General features: G+C 40.5%; 1 protein-coding gene across 11 annotated transcripts in view; it reads left to right on the top strand.

The window, feature by feature from the left end:
- Positions 1-17,576, top strand: part of ESRRG (estrogen related receptor gamma) — a 656,681-nt gene that overhangs the window by 418,810 nt on the left and 220,295 nt on the right. For 2 of the 11 annotated variants that reach the window (XM_070055321.1, XM_051820568.2), the window contains one exon: positions 428-546. The exons of the other annotated variants lie outside the window; for them this stretch is intronic. In XM_070055321.1, the coding sequence (XP_069911422.1) occupies positions 542-546 (5 nt within the window). In that variant the 5' untranslated portion in view covers positions 428-541. The remainder of the gene's footprint in view (positions 1-427; positions 547-17,576) is intronic. 11 annotated transcript variants of the gene reach the window in all.

The raw sequence follows: 17,576 nt of genomic DNA, 5'->3' as shown, positions 1-17,576 counted from the left end.
CCTAACCATGCAGCAAAGGGAGGCGAGGAACAAATGGACAATTTATGCACAGAAACTCAATGACAGATTCTTTCCCAGGGTCAGGGATTTGTTGTTGCTTAGTGGTTATGTAAATTTCAGAGTTCTCTCATGTTCTGGAAATGTCATGGTTGCCTTTCATGCTCCAGAGTCCTCCCCACCAATGATGAGGTGTGCCCCTCAATTTATGCCAACCATGAAAAACAGTTTAAGTATTTTGCAATAGATAGAAATGGAGAACAGATCATCTATGTCCATTATTTTGGATAATGATCCTGTGTGTGTATGTGTGTATGTGTGTGTGTACCTTTATATTGAAGTATTCAGTAGGTTAAGTCTGAAGAATAAGGAAAATAATAAGAGGTTAAAAACTCAAATTGTATTTTTTTATTTCTTTATTTCCTTATAGTGAACAAAACTTTAATGTCTAGAGCATTTATGAGGGTTTTAATGATTGGAAAATCTATCCTGAGAATGTGGTCACCATATGTGACAGCCTTGCTTTCTATCTTGTCTTCAGTTTATGGGGTAAGTTCAGAGATATTGTCTACTGTCTTACTTTGCTTACACTGTGGGACCTCTCTGCCTCCACACTGAGATAACCTGAAATGTGGGGGAAATGCCTGCTCACTTCTAAGTCACTTTCCTGAACACCTTCCCCTCCTCAATCCCGGCAGTGTATCCTTTTACAATTTCTGTTTCTATCCATCTATTTTGCTAAAGGATCATTGACTTTGGCCAAAGGTAAGTGCATGATATCCATCCATATTTGCATATGCAGTGCACTCTGTTTTTCCTCTGAATTCCAAAGAGCTTGCCTTCAACTTTTCATATTTGTTTTCCTCTTGTTTCTGTTTGTTGTGCATTCTAGTTGAGTGCTTTTATAGTTTTTTTTTTTTTTTTGATTGTTGTCAGTTTGGGATACTCGCTGTTGACATTTTTGTTGTTAATGTCACAGCAGAGAAACCCATGGCAAAGTGGAATCTGGCTATAGTGCATAGAAGATACAAGTTATGTTTGATTGTGTGTAAATACAGTTAGTTAGTTGGGGGGTTTATCAGATAGCTTGGCAGAAAGAGAGAGGAGCCGTACAAACTGTTTTCAGTAACTGCGCTGTTCATACACCTGATAAGATTGAGAGAGCTTTTCGAAATGCTGATAGGCTTTGAATAAGAAAAGAATAATCACTTCTACTGGCACCAGCTTATCAGGAATGAAGTAAAATGCCAACACTTTTACATTAGCAAAAGTAAATGTTTTAGACACTCTGCGCCTGTTTCATTCAAGTTAAAAAGGAGGGGTGCTTTGGAGTGTGCTGTAATGAATAGAAGGATTTATTACCTTGCCTAAATTACAGGTGAAGATGTTGATAAAGAACCTTCAGCATCAACAGCAGCTTCGTTGATAAGCAGGTACCTCTGTGCTGAGCATTCTCTGGAGAAATTAAGCATTCCTTTTTCCACTCTGATTCTATTAAACATCATTTCTGATGGTAGAAGATGCAGTTAGGTCCTGTGTCAGTGGAGTCGCCTTGTTTTTCCTGCGAGTGGGTGACAGGCATTTGAAACTTAGCTTATCAAACTTGGAAAATACTGGAATGCTGTTCTTAACTAAGTTAGGGCATCTGCAAGTTTCCATCAGTAGTGCTGGACCAGCAAACTCTGGGAAAGAAATGCTTTTTCTCCCCTCCTCGGGGATGAAATGAGATTAATTATAAATTTAGCATAGTTTCTAATAAGAAGATAAACGTATGTGTCCCATTTCAAGCACCTCCTCTTAAGAAAGAGATACTGGATTTGCTCCACAGTATAAACCATTAACTTTCTAGGTCCCCCATTTTCTCTTCTTTGTAATTTGACGCCTACAAATAATTTGGCGTATTCAGATTTGATAAATGATAGTGCAAGAGCAGATTGATTGATTTTGGATTACTATTGATTACTCTCAATGAGATCACTGTGACACACTCGAATCAATAGTATTCGATTAAGCAAGGCACCACCGTTCTATCCGTTCAGCGGCAGTGGGGACTACAGGAACAGAACGCTCACAAGCTGATAAATTGACAAAGCGCTCAGCTTTAAATAGCCCTTTGTTCAGCACTAGTTCCTTAAAATATATTTCATTGGAAAGTTCGTTTTTGCAACTTGGGGCCTTTCTGTGGAAGAAAGGTCATCAGTTTAAGGTTCATTAAATTTTAACGAAAAACAACTGGTCTCAGTTTAGGTGTAAAATAATTTAAGTACTTACTGCAGGCAACCTTCATGCTTTTGAGCTGTTGCTCAGAGGTTTCGTTCTTTTATGAAGATGTCAATTGTAAACATAAAAATGCATCACTGGAAATGTAATGGTTTAAGATTCAAACTGAAATAGAAATTCGTGCCTGAGGAAAGCACTATAATCAAAATAAGGTGGTCTTCCCTTCCCTCAGAAGTGGGCGTGCTCAGGAGGCAGCAGCAGGTGGAACACCTTGATCAAGCACACAGCTGCGTGTGCTTCTTATCTAAGGGTATTCATCATGTCGCCAATACTACATGCAGAACACTAAATATCATTTGATCTAAGAACTGCTACTACTGCTGATCCACTGAAGTCTCTGTGCATTGAGCAAACTTACCAAGCTGTTGGGGGGAAAAATCATCCATGTTTTCAGGTCCTTTACTCCAGGCCCTCAAGAGGAAGATTTTTCTTTCATATTCCATTCTTGTGCAGTCCTGGCACTTGGCGCGAAGTCTTTGCTCTTACCTCATATAGCACTGCTCAGTTGCTTTTCACAGAGGTGAGCATTATAGTGCGCACTCCCCCAAATATGGACAAAACTTGATTTCAGGTCTTTACTACTAGGTCCTGTATATGCAAGGCCTTAAGAGGTCCAAGTCTTAAAATACACCTACATGATTTCTCTGATTTTGATATTAATTTTTTTAAAAGAACCAGAGGTGGTTTTCTGAGGGAAATCAATAAGAAGTCAAGTTTGGAATCATGAAATTCCCTGACAAAACATTAGGCTTTTTTTGCATGACAGTGAGGTAATGGGATTCTAATTATATTAGGCTGAAGCATATGAAGTTGCCATTTTTGTAGGTCAAGAAATGGTCAAATATCAGCAATTTCATATGATTCGACACAATAATTGAATTTATTCCTATACTGTTCATATTTCATAATCAAATTGAAAGTGACAACTATTTTGTATTTGATGACGGGCTGGATCAGATTATGGAAGACACAGGAATTCTGTCTACAATTATGGCAAATATAGTACTATGTTTAGCAACTCTTTTTTTCCACATCACCATTGCCAGGTGTACTTGCCAAGTGTAGGGTGTTGTAGACATTGAACAAGTGGGTATGCAGTCTGTCTCCCCGGGGGAGGAGCAGCCTGGGAAATTTCGCCTCTGCTAAGGAAGACCCCAACACCAACAAGAGGAAAGCCCCATCATGTCGGATGCAGTACTGACCCCCCCAAAGAGCACTTTGCTAAGGGTAAAGCGTTTGAAAGCAAACTCGGGGACAGAGGCCGACACCTCAAGTATTTCATCCTCACATCCGTTCGTTAAGAGAACCGTGCCATGCTAGTTAGCGCTTTTGCTGCTTTTCCCCAGAGAAGTATTAGGACTGTGCTCCATTAAACCCGTGCGCCACTGTGCAGCAGGCAGGCACAGAGCTCCCCACGTTGGCAGTGGAGCCTGCAACGCTTTATTAGCTATTGCAGTCAGGGAAGGGGCTTCAGGAGAGGTAATAAAGTGATCCCGGGCCGCCGTTTGACCCCCCAGATGCGTGGCTCATTTTGGAGTTGTCCTGTGCTGGCCAACAGGGGCTTTCTGTGCCCACCTGCGGGCAGAAGTTGGCTTCCAGATAGGAAGGAAATTGGCTCTTTCGCTAGGTAGGAGAGGGGGCCGCTGGTGCCACTGCTGGCGGTGTCAGCACAAAGTGCATCTTGACTTGGGGTCACGGCGGGACTGGTTAAGTTTTTCTCACCCTGGGTAAGCGCACGACAGCTTACATCTTGTTTCGGAGACAAGGAGGGTGGGCAGCGTTTAGTGGAACTTGATTGAGCGGATGCCTCTGACTGGTCCCACTGTCAGTCTTGGAGTTTTTTCTTAGTAGTGCATTTCCCCCCTGTCTGTGGCACTGAATTTGATTTATCGCCGGTTCTAAGATCAAAAAAGAAATCATTCCTTTTGATGTTTGCTATTAGGCACACGCAGTGCAAGGGGGGTGGAGGGTGGAGGGAGAGCTGTCTTAGTGCACAAGTCACTGTCCTGGCCACACGGTGGCCCCTGTTTATTCTCTCTTCCTTTTGCATGTAAAATTCTATGAATAGTGAGGCTAGCTATGGAGTACTCTCATTGAATAATTATGATTAATACAGATCCCTTGGGTAGGGGACCCCAACAGTAGATCACATGCTACACCTGAGAGTTTTTTTTTTTACTATTTTTACATCAATTTGTACAAAAAAACATAAAAAGCTCAAGAATATAAATAATGGGTTTTTTTAATTTCAAAAAAGAGCAATTGGTTGCGTATTTCATTGGGTGACAAACTTGGGACTTCGGAGCCTTATTTGCAAATGAGAGGAAAGGTTTTATGGGGTCCACTTCTCCTGGCTTCTGGACCCCGGTCAGGCTTTGTTCCCAGCCCTGTACAGTAGGAGCTTTGGTGCGGCGTCTCAGTGAGTGGGGTTTCTCCGAGCGGCATGAACCCCAGCCCGTTAGCAGGCTGCTAGTCAGCAGCAGGTGTGAACAACATAAAACAGGATTAACACTGAACCAAAGTGTGTACTAAAAACAGAACCCCTGCCTTGCTTTTAAAAGGACGGCAGCACTGGAAGATAGAAGCCACCCTGGACCTGTGCGCTCCTTGTTTACTAAACAGTGTTCAATGGGCTATGCAAATAGCACTGTTATGGATTCATTTTTTTTTTTTTTTGTAGCTATTGACTGAAAACTTGGGCAAAAAAAAGCCCAAGATTTTCATGGGGGAGGGTGGGGAAACAAAACAGACTAAAAATTGTCCTAGGAAATTTTGAACCAGGATTACTGGTTAATATTATAAAAGATACTGTGCTTACATAAAAAAAACAAAAAGTCTATAGTTACTTGGTGTGCTGTACTTCCTATCTGGGAAAAACAGTACTGGTTGGCTTATTTTATGACTCTTGTTTATATGTATAATTAAGTGACTTTCTTGATATTTTCACCTAGGTAGGTAATCAACAAATATATAGAATAAGTAATTTCATTATAGAGTATACGCCCACCTCCACCCTCAATTGAGAAACAACACTACCTACATCTGAACAAGAAAGTGACAAAAGAAAATAATAGTTAACATACAGTGTGAATTTAGCAAGTGGGGCGTTGCATTGCATTTATGGCATTTGAATCATTTTGTCAATACTTTGTTTTGGAAAGAGAAAAGTAGCATTGAAAAATTTTATTAATTCTAGTATACACTATACATTAGATTATAATTTAGATATCTGCTTCCTTTATTAGATTTAGGCTAGCCTGTATTTTGAAACTTCCAGGAAAAATCTGAAATAGAGATAATTCAATCAATCAGAGAAATTGTATCATATATACATATTAACTCTTTTTTAGACATATGCAAATACAGTTTTTCTTGTATGAGTATGTAATATTGTTACACTGATTCCTAATATTCCAAAAGTATGTTCAAATATAGATATTTATATAAGGTAAATTTGTTTAAGAATATCACACAGGTTTACTTTAAGAATACTTTTGATGGGTAAAAAAATCAAAAATTTTAATTATCATTCTCTTCCTGCATCACCTTTGTAATAAATATTACTTTTATTACCTCATATCCAGGGCTCCAATTTTAATTATTTACTCCTTCCTTCACCCATTGCTTGTTTATCCTTACTGTTTTTTATTTTTTAAATGGCTACTTTTTCTGAGACATTGCTACTAATTTTATTTTAAAAGTAACATGATTTGCCAGTTTGTGATGATTTTAACACCTATTGAATTTAACAAAAATATCTAAATCATGATGAACTGTACAAATTTTAAAAATTATTTTTTAGTTCCCCAGTTACTATCTATTTTTTTTAAAGATTTATTTTATTTATTTGAAAGACAGAATAACAGAGAAAGGTAGAGCCAGAGAGAGAGAAAGAGGTCTTCCATTCCGCTGGTTCACTCCCCAAATAACTGAAATGGTCAGAGCTGAGCTGATCTGAAGCCAGGAAGGAGCCAGGAGGTTCTCCCATACAGGTGTAGGGGCCCAAGGGCTTGGTCTATCTTCTAGTGATTTCCAAGGCCATAGCAGAGAGCTGGATTGGAAGAGGAGCAGTTGAGACTAGAACAGGCGCCCTTATGGGATACCAGCGTTGCAGGCTGGGGCTTGAACCTGCTGTGCCACAGTACCACCCTTCACAGTTACTCTCTTAAAAAGTTAATGCCACTTACCTTCTAGTGTCTTTCTTCCTGAGAAATGTCTGTTCTCTTCTGTTTAGTATTTTTACGTACCTTCTGTTATTAAGCAATGTACAGAAACATTGCTTAATGATAGTTAATGAAATCAGCTTTAGAAGATATTCGTTTAAAATTGATTTTTGAAGTGTAGTGTTCATAATTAACTCTCTGGTGTCAAAATGATTGCTTATAGTAACTTCTCATGTTGCATCAAAACAGATTACTTGCATTCCTTTGCAACTTTTTAAATCATTAAAATCATCAATGTAATGCCTTAAACTGCATTTTCTTGATCTTTCATTCAAAAATATTTGTGTGCAGGCACTGTCTTAGGCACTAAAACCCTGAAACAAATAGTAAAAGTGTGGAATGGTCATGAGTTTCTATATACCATGTAGAAGGGACTCTTTCTGTACCTAAGTCCCCAATAAGTGGGGCTCAGTCTTCAGAAAATAAATTCAGGAATTTGGATAGCAATAGTTTTACATAAAACTTGAGAGAACCGATTCTTCCATTCTGACTTTCTGGTTTTGGCTTTTGAGAACTGATACGAAGTTAGTATCATGAACTCAATTAAAAATGTGCATTAGGGGCTGGCGCAGTGGCGCAGTGAGTTAAAGCCCTGGCCTGAAGCACCAGCACCCCATATGGGTGCGGGTTCTAGTCCCGGCTGCTCCATTTCCAATCCAGCTCTCTGCTATGGCCTATGAAAGTAGTAGAAGATCGCCCAAGTCCTTGGACCCCTGTGCCCACGTGGGAGACCCAGAAGAAGCTCCTGGCTCCTGACTTTGGATGGTTCAGCTCTGACCCTTGTGGCCATCTGGGGAGTGAACCAGCAGATGGAAGACCTCTCTGTCTCTCTGTCTCCCTCTCCCTCTCTCTCTCTCTCTCTCTCTCTCTCTCTTTGTAACTCTAAATAAAATAAATTTTAAAAAAAGTGCATTAGGTCTTGAATATCACAGCTGTAACTGGGGCTAAATAGTGGGTTGGTCTCTTTCTCTCTTTGAAGTTCCTGATGATCTGATCACCAAAGTTGTTGAAATCCTTAAAATGCTTCAAATTACTTCTACATGGTTTGTTTCTGTGGACAGATAATGAAAGATGAAAAATGTTTTCAAATATAGGAAAATATATTTCCCAGGTTGTCAGGAAAGCAAGGGGGATTTATCAGAAGGTTTATGTTGTTTGACATTGAGGGAAAGGTTTGAATTAGTAAACTCATTCTAATCAAACTGAATGACTATGGAGAGAGAGTTTTTATAAAGAAACCTTGCCCTTAATCTTGAGATAATCTCACAGCAATTGTCTTTGTCCAGCACTCCTACAAAACTGCCCTGTAGAGTTCCCCAAAGCCTGGGATTTCAATTTGCCTGAAGACTGGAAGGTTGAATTCTAAGCAGTTCTCTGTCTCTGCAGTATCTCTTCAGTGGATGCATTTCACCTAGATGTTTTCTTCATTTATTTATTTTGAAGCTACAGATTGGTCTGCTTCAGGTCATTAAAATTATTGTCTCTCACAGTTTTAGATGTTTATAATGAGATGATTAGCAAAGTTAGGCAATAAGATTTATATTGGCATCAGTTAAGTTTAAGGAAGGATTAAAATCATGGTATCATGGTACCATTGCCAATCAGAATATGCCAGAACTATCTCAGGAGAGTTTTTGTCAAGGGTTTATGCTCAATTAAAATTTATACTGCATGTTACTGAGTGCCTGTCTCATGATGGCTTGGCATCAAGATGTTGCAAGTTTCTCTTTTGCAAGTGATATGCAATGCAATTTGTGTGTGTGTGTGTGTGTGTTAGAGAACTATAGGGTTACAAACTATGTAAGGGAAATGTCAGACTTTTGGAAACACTAGAAATATGAGACAAGGAACTATCTCTACCTGGGCACAGCCAATATTCTCTGCAATTGCGACAGGCTCTAACAATATTATTTTTGTCTCTTCCCCTACATGTATGCCAGGGCAGCTTACTTGTATGTAAGTCTTGCAAACATGAGCTGAGTTTTCATCTCATCTATGTTGCCCATTCATTTATTTATTTTTTTATTTTTATTTTTTTTACAAAACATTTGTGAAAAAAGCTTTCCCCCATAGTCGTCTTGACTTTGCCCAGGTCACTCTTCCTGAATCCTTTTCACTTTTTTAAGCTGCGATGGAATGTTTAAAAGGGATGCATCCTGCTTTGTGCAGAGTGCCAGAATGCACTCTGAAATCTTCACCAGGGTCTTCCAAAAGAAAAGACCCACTTACAAAGCAACAGCATAAAACATTGGGCTGGGGTGGGGGGGACGGCAGAGAGAGGAGACGAGGGCAGCTGGTAATTTATGATTCCTCCAGTATTGCATGGGAAGGATCTGCCAGTGCCCCACTTCCACCCCACCCCCGAACTACACACCGCTCAGTGTTAGGATGATGATAATGTACCTGGAAGGAAAAGGCAGCCCATGCCCAGGCAGGCAGCATCAGACAGGGCGCCTTGCCATCTGCCCCACCTGCTGCATTCATGAGTCCATCTGGTGACTGCAGTAGCTCATTGTAGGCCTCTTCGGAGGAACATTCGGGCTGAAAAGCAGGCAGTGTGAATTATTTAGGTAGCTGGTATAAATAAATAGAAGGAAAGGGAAAGAATAACAGGGGAAGGGACTGAAAGAACCCGGTGCACCCTTAGTCTGGAGTGCTGTGGAATGCTCCAGGGTAGAACGCAACCATTTGCATACAGATTTAGACATATAGATCCCCGTGCAGATTACAAACCAATGAGTTTTATCTAGATTTAGATAGCGCTCAGCCTGTTTGCACTTAAAATGTGGCCACATTCAGGTAGGGAATCCTCCAGACTTTCAACATAAAGGAAACTGATAAAATATAGTATTTTTAGACATTGATTTACCAAAAGTAGAACAACTCTGTGTCCTTTCAGAAACAGATGAATTTCCTCCCCCATGGGGACAATATACTTGGCTTTTTACTGAATGATAATTTATACAGATTTTTTTTCCTTTCTTCCTGTGAGATATAAAAAAATTGAAAAATTTCCATGTTTGTGTACGTTAAGCAAAATATGTTAATTAACAACTGTGTACAAAGCACTGCTACTGATCCATCATAGATATTAGCGTCTAATAAATAGTAAGTGAAAATCTTTTTAAGCATAGAAATCTGTGTATAACGTGTGTTTTGTAGGTACAAATAATAAATGACATGGATAGCATAAGAAGTCCTCATACTTAATTAATATAAAAATAAATAGTTAAGAAATTATAAACTGGAGTTGAATAAGTTTATGAAATGAAGAAAATTTAACAATATAATGACTTACTGGTATCATCTTATCCAACAAGATGGGTCTTTAAACTGTAATGATCATTGAAGTCTAGGCTGAGGTAGTTTATAAACTGTAAATCAAAGTTTAGAATTTTTAATGGAATTGCTATTATCAAGACCTTAAACAAATTGTTCTCTTTTTAAACATTATTTATTTACATGAAAGGCAAAATGACAGAGACAGAGATATTCCAACTGCTGGTTCACTCTCCAAATGTTTATAGCATGTAGGTTTGGGCCAGGCTGAGGCCAGGAGCCAGGGACTCCTTCCTGGTCCCCAATATGGGTGGCAGGAATCCTAGTACTTAGACCATCATCTTCTTTTGTTTTTTTTTTTTTTTTAAGGGGAAGGGTTTATTGGGGGAACCCTACAGACCAGAGGGAAGGGGTGAAGAAGGAAAAGAGGGAGAAGAAGAGCATAAGAGAGAGATCGAGAGAGAGAGAGAGAATCAAGAGACAGAGACAGAGATCGAGAGAGAGAGATCAGGAGATGGAGAGAAAGAGAGCCAAGTGTTCAGGAACAGGTCCTCTTAAAACTTTGCTGGGGGGCGGGCAGGGAAGTAGGAGCAGTGAATCCCATTAGGGTGGGGATGGAGCTTACACCTGGTTTCCAGCAATAGTGGCGGGGGCTAGAGCCCAGGATGGTGTCCACGGTGTAGACTGCACCATAGATAAGACTGTGCCATTTTACTAACATTCCCCCCTTTTGTTTTTTATAAAGCAAGAGTTGTATGGGATGAGGCCATCATCTTCTGTCTCCCAGGTACAATAGCTGGAAGCTTGATTGGGAAGCCGAAGTGGACTCCATCCCAGGCACTCTGATATGGGAAGCAGCTCTCCCAAGTGCCTATTCCACAGTTCCCTCCCCTTAAAGGAACTGTTCTTATTTTCTTTCTTCTGAATTATTTTTAGTATCATTTTGGGATAAGAATAGGGCTTCATTTATAATAGTTTATGATTTTTTTAATCCACTCTTCTCATTTTATGTTGTAGATGAACAGACATAAATATTGTTACGTGAAAACTCATTGTTTTTTAATGAAATGCTTTTCCTTTATTTTGTTTAACTCTTTAAACTGTTACTCATTTAATTTATTTGAGAAGAAGATGGAGAGGGAGAGAGGCAGACACACACACACACACACACACACACACACAGATGTCCCATCCACTGGTTCACTCCCCAGATGCCTGCAACAGTCAAGGCAGGTCAAAGCTGGATGCTGTGAACTCAAAGTGAGTCCCTACTTGGAAGGCAGGGACCCCCAGCACCTGACCTGAGCCATCATCTGCTCTCTCCAAAGGTATGCCTTAGCAGAAAGCTGGAATCAGGAACCAGAACTCAAACCCATGAGCTCTGATAGGGCATGTGGATGGCCCAGACAGCAATTTAACTATTTTATTTAACTATTATACCAAACACCTACACTAAGTCACTTTATTTTATCAACTATACTTGTACATATTTATGAGTTACAATGTAACATTTCAGTCACATGTACAAAATGTGCACTGGTCAAATTAAGATATTCAACATTTCCCTTCTTTGACATTACTTTAAGCTTGTTTATGTTTTTTTTTAAAGATTTATTTATTTATTTGAAAGAGTTACACAGAGAGAGGAGAGGCAGAAAAAGAGAGAGAGAGACAGGGAGAGAGAGAGAGAGAGACAGAGAGAGAGGTCTTCTATCTGCTGGTTCACTTCCCAGTGGCTGCAATGGCGGGAGCTGGGCCTATCTGAAGCCAGGAGCCAGGAGCTTCTTCCAGGTCTCCCACACTGGTACAGGGGCCTGAAGAGTTGGGCCATCTTCTACTGCTTTCCCAGGCAATAGCAGAGAGCTGGATCAGAAGTGGAGCAGCCGGGACTCAAACCAGCACCCATATGGGATGCCGGCACTGCAGACAGTGGCTTTGCCTGCTATGCCACAGCGCAGGCCCCTTGTTTGTGTTTTTTACTGACAAATCAATGGTAATGTCACAGAAAAGAGAACAGATTGATTATTATTTCCCCTGACTTTGTGTTTACAGAAAGGCATGTGCTGGTTTGTATTCTAGAATGGACTAGACTCTTTAGGGTTAGTTCACCCCATCCTTTTTGACTCAACACAACTGCAAAGTAAATGTAATTTACTAAATATAATCTGCTTTTGTGAGCCAGTAAAGCCCTAGCCTTCATTTAAATAGGCAGCATGAAAATGAATCACATTGCTGATTATAAATAGCCTCTTCATATATATATATATATATATATATATATACACACACACACACACATTTTTTTTCAAATAAAACATTTTTTGAAATAATTTTACTTGGGCCATGTTGTGGTGAGGCATGTTAAGTCACCACCTGTGGTGATGGCGTCCCATATGGGCACCTGTTCTAGTCCCAGCTGCCACACTTTGGATCCAGCTCCCTACTAATGTGCCTGGGAAAGCATTGGAAGATGGCCCAAGTGCCTGGGCCCTTAAACTCATGTGGGAGACCTGGATGAAGCTCCTGGATAAAGCCCCTGGCCGTTGCAGCCATTTGGGGGAGTGAACTGGTGGATGAAAGATTGACTTTTCTCTTTCTCTTTCCCCTTCTCTCTGAAACTTTGCCTTTTAAATAAATATATAAATCTTTTTTTAAAAATGAGCTTTACTTAAACTCAGTCTCTACCAAATAGTATATGAGATGATTCCTTGTATCTGCATTCAAACCACTTTCCAGCACCAAATACAAGGAGATTTTTGGATTAAGCTGAGGAACTCAGTAAAATTTAGGGAGTTGGATCAGTTAAGCAGCAGAGTTCAGCCCCTCCTCCCTCAGACTTTCTTCTGAGAGACGTCCCCACTGTCTCTCCCCAGCCTTGGATTAACCAGCCGCCCCCCGCCCATTCCCTTTGAAAATGTACCACTATTTTAGAAAGCCCCCAAATCATCCTTACTTATTCTTCTGATATTATTATCATTTCCTGGAAAGAAGTCTCCTTAGAGTTTCTTGGAAACTGGTGCCTCTCTAGATAGGCAAAGGATGAAGTTGACAGAGACATGGCTTCATTAGAAATCATGGTAGTGGTAGTGGTTACCTACAGGAACAGGACTCAATGTTGAACTGACAATTTTGGGGGGCATCTACAGCTATTTTGAGACGCCTTAGATGTATAAAATAATGTCAAAAATTTTAAAATGCATTGATATAAGAACATTTACACTTTCTACTTACTGCCTTAACTGCTTTGCCTTCACAACTTGCTGCACTCATTTTTTAAATTTTGTTTCTTATTATGACTTAGAGGCAAGGGTCCTCCTGTGCACTATGTTATCTCCTCTTGTGCCTTCGTGTTAGGGTGTTAGAAGTCTCCAATCTAGGCTGGACAGGGCCAGGCTAACTCACAGGCATATGATATCAAAACATAAGCTTCTTTCAACTTTGCCTGGACTTTGTAATAACTTACTTTATCCAAAGATCAGATAAAATTACATTTGTTTTGATGAAGGGAACCTAAAGTGTGTTTCTTTCCAGAAAATGGCAATGGAAATTTAGTGAACATATATCAGCACATTATTCTTACCATGAACATCTTTCTGGCATTTCCCAGATTTCTTTCTTCACCTCTGTCATGAGGTGGATATTAATTTATTTATTTATTAGATCAGCATTTTAATTGAAGGTATTATTTAAAACACGCAAAAAAATCATCTTTCAAAGGAAGCTAAACACCCAAATATTTGTCAGGAATTTTACAAGGGAGCTTTTATAATTTGTCAAGAACAAACCAGAAGAAATTAATTAGTGTGACTACTTGCTTTTAAGAATGCTGACTTTATAATTATGTAGTGATTTGGTAAGTCTAATGATTTCATTGGACCTCAAAATAAATAAAGGCAGTATTAATAATACAAGTCTTTGTGTGACACATTCTGTGTTTCAAAAGTCAATCTCCTTTTAGTGGTTCCTCTTTTTTTTTAAATTTTTATTTATTTATTTATTTTTTTGACAGGCAGAGTGGACAGTGAGAGAGAGAGAGAGACAGAGAAAGGTCTTCCTTTGCCGTTGGTTCACCCTCCAATGGCCGCCACGGCTGGCGCCCTGTGGCCGGCGAACCGTGCTGATCCGATGACAGGAGCCAGGTGCTTCTTCTGGTCTCCCATGGGGTGCAGGGCCCAAGCACTTGGGCCATCCTCCACTGCACTCCCTGGCCAAAGCAGAGAGCTGGCCTAGAAGAGGGGCAACTGGGACAGAATCCGGCGCCCCAACCGGGACTAGAACCTGGTGTGCCGGCGCCGCTAGGCGGAGGATTAGCCTATTGAGCCACGGCGCCGGCCTAGTGGTTCCTCTTGAAATTTGCTGTTGAGGGGCAAATTTATATTTATACTTTAAATTCTGTTCTCTGAGCAGTTATGGTGTTATTAATTATATAGGATAAGTAGCAGATAGGAGCATCCATGTTGCTTGTTAATGGCATCCCATAAAGAACTTCATTACTCCATTCATTGGCAGTAGGAGGGAAGTCCAAGTAAATCATGGGGGTTTTATGGCAGCACAAGTGGGAAGGCAAGGTGACCATTTGGTTTTTCCCAAAAGCCCAGCTAATAAATACAATGGTATTCACCTAAGCTGGTCAAAGTGGCCTGGTCATCATTTGTTTTGGGACAACTGTTCCCAGGCATCATGCCAGATTCATTCGTTCGTTTATTTATTTATTTGACAGGCAGAGTTAGACAGTGAAAGAGAGAGACAGAGAGAAAGGTCTTCCTTCTGTTGGTTCACTCCCCAAATGGCTGCTGCAGCCAGAGCTACGCCAGTCAGGAGCTAGGAGCCAGGTGCTTCCTCCTGGTCCCCCATGCGGGTGCAGGGCCCAAGCACTTGGGCCATCCTCCACTGCCTTCCCGGGCCACAGCAGAGAGATGGACTAGAAGAGGAGCAACCGGGACAGAATCTGGTGCCCCAACCGGGACTAGAACCTGGGGTGCCGGCACTGCAGGCGGAGGATTAGCCTAGAGAGCTGCAGTGCCGGCCCTCTTATTTTCGTAAGACATGAGATTGACCGTGAATTGTCTTTGGAGGGTTAGCACCCATGGCAAAAGAGGAGACAGGTCTGTGGATGAGTACAAACAGAAGGAGCAGCATCTGTGCATGGAGACACACATGGAGCAGTTAAGAGAAATCTACCAGCTGCCATTTTCTGTTAAGGCTTCTGTCAAGACTCCTTTATCTAGGAGCCATAGTTTGAGGGCCATATTGGGTGCAGGTCTTTAAAAGGATGCACTTTTTGGGGGGAGGCAACTGAGTATGGTACAGACCATGATTATGATTGCCAAAGAAATTTATGCTTCTACTTAGAGTATGTAAAGTCTAATGATTTAATCAAACAGCATGCATACACTGCTTGGCAAGAGTAGGCACTGAATAAATATTTCACCCCCGCCCAACTTTGCGCTTAATAATGGGATTGTTAGTAGCACTAGAGGGAGAGTACAAAACTGAGATTCCACTTCTCAAAGCCAAATTAGCTTCTTACCTCAAGCGACAAATTCTGAAGTCGAAATGAGTCATAATAAGGATTAGTCAGGGAAGCTTGAATCGAACCTATTTCTCGTGCACGTGTGACTCCTTATCAGTCTCCTACTACTTATAATTGCTGGATTCGCTTTCTGAAATTAGCAAAGGGGAAAGCAAAGTAAAGGCAGAAACCAAGTCACTGGCTGGTTTCTTCCTTGCCTGGAATGTTAGTGTAAGAATAGGTACTTTAAAAATATAATATTTAATTATTAGTGCTGTTAAAGGGAATTTAGCAATGAGGCTGAGTCCTCTGGCAAGGGTACGGAAGGAGAAAGTATAGATTCTAGCAGATTTCCCTGGGGTTAAATTAGTTTTTAAAGTTTGTTTGTTTATTTATTTGTATTTGAAAGGCTGAGTGAGAGAGAAAAATCTTCCACCTGTTCTAGGCTGAAACTCAAAGCTGAGAACTACATGGGAATCTCCCACGTGGGTGGCAGGGATCCAGGTCTTGAGCCATCACTTGCTGCTTCCAGGGGCAGACCCCACCCCAAGCAGGTGGGGTCCCCCAATGTGGGATGTGGACATCCTAAGCTGTGCCACAATGCCCATCTCCAGATTGAAAAGATATTTGAAGAGATTCTCATATCTTCTGTTTCTCCCAGCTTTTGAAAAGCATAGGAACATCTGTCTTTCATAGGAATCCAGTAGAGAATACTCTGGCTCTAAGGTTGGGAATCCCTTACAAGCCTTGTTACTGGTGGTAAGAGTAGGTAAGAGTGTGTGTGTGTGTGTGTGTGTGTGTGTGTATGTGTATGTGAGAGACAGAGAGAGAGAGAGAGAGAGAGAGAGAGAGATGTCTGGGAAGTGGTACTCAATCAATTTCAGGTGGGTTTCCAAAAGAAGGGTTAAATCTTCTGATTGAGCTCATTTTAGCCTCCTGTGGTGATATTTTATTTATCTGATAAAATGCTTGGAAAGTGATTATTTTGTCAGGGGAGCATCTTGTTACTGTAAATCTGATGACTGTGTAATACAATTGCCATAACACAGATGGGAAAAAAGAAAAAACTGAAATAGCAAGGAGTCTTCCTATGTTTCCACCCAGTTATTTTCACTCAGATTTCTCCTTTTAAAAACAACTTCCCAAGACTCTTAGACTAACAGTTAAGTGAGGCACCTGAGCAAGTAATGTTGCCAAAGCAAACCAAACGATTAGGAAGGAGTGTAATAGATGCCACAGATAGCCTGGTGGATGCTGGTGCCCCATTCCTTCTCCCCAGACCAACGGTGATGGCTCCATCCATTGAATTTCAGCCCAGGCTGATTGAGTGGATTTATATAAATTACAAAATACAGGTCATATACCTTTTCTGATAGACTGTAAATGAGAAATAGGGATTCCTTTATACCTTAAAGGAAAAAATCCGTAGGCGAAGCTTTCTAGTCTATAAAGCATTTCGGTGGCATGCTTCTTGCCATGTTTGTACGGTAAGTTTTAGTTAATAAACAAATATTACACCAGCCGTTCCCCAACTTTTTCAACAAGGTGTAATTTGTGCAGGAACACCCACACTGTGGAAGACTTCCCAGCCTTTGTTGCAGGTTGAACTGGTGCTTCCTAGACATGAAGGGGGCAGAAATCGCCCATTTTTTTTCCCAGTGTAACAAGTGAAAATGGCATTCGTTAAGGAACAATGACTTCTATTCACACTCATTCTCCCAGCTCCATGTCCATTTGTCCATCAGAATGAGCCACTTATCATTCTTCCAGGTTTTTCCTCTTTCAACATTAAGAGTTATGAAAGGAAAATTCCATTTTTTCCTGGCCCTCCATGACAGGCAGACTGAAGATTGTGGTCATTTGGATTAAAAACATATCCATCACCAGCAGCCGGCAGGTTATTATGATGTCTCCTTTGAATATATGAATTTCATATACTGCATGTTGGAAGTCTAAGAATGCCAACTTTTTAGATAAATAATTATCCCATTGGTGATGTACAGCGTCCTGTTGCCATATTTTCTCACTTCTACAGCATTCTTGCCCTTACTACCCATAACATAAATCTTTTGCTTTCACATTTAATAAAACTACTAGAGTAACAGCCCCCCATACTCAGGACAGTCAACCAATCACACACCATCATTTGATGATCGTTATTTGTTTTCTCACGACAGATATTTTAGTAGACCGTCTAGGCTGAATCTGACAGCATATTTGATACAGCAATGCAGGTATATAAGCAGATGACTTTATTTATATGCTGGCTATGACCTCAGCATGCA

Source organism: Oryctolagus cuniculus, chromosome 13 (genome assembly GCF_964237555.1).
Source record: "Oryctolagus cuniculus chromosome 13, mOryCun1.1, whole genome shotgun sequence".
NCBI lineage: Eukaryota > Metazoa > Chordata > Mammalia > Lagomorpha > Leporidae > Oryctolagus > Oryctolagus cuniculus.
This window is presented reverse-complemented; position numbering and strand designations above follow the sequence as displayed.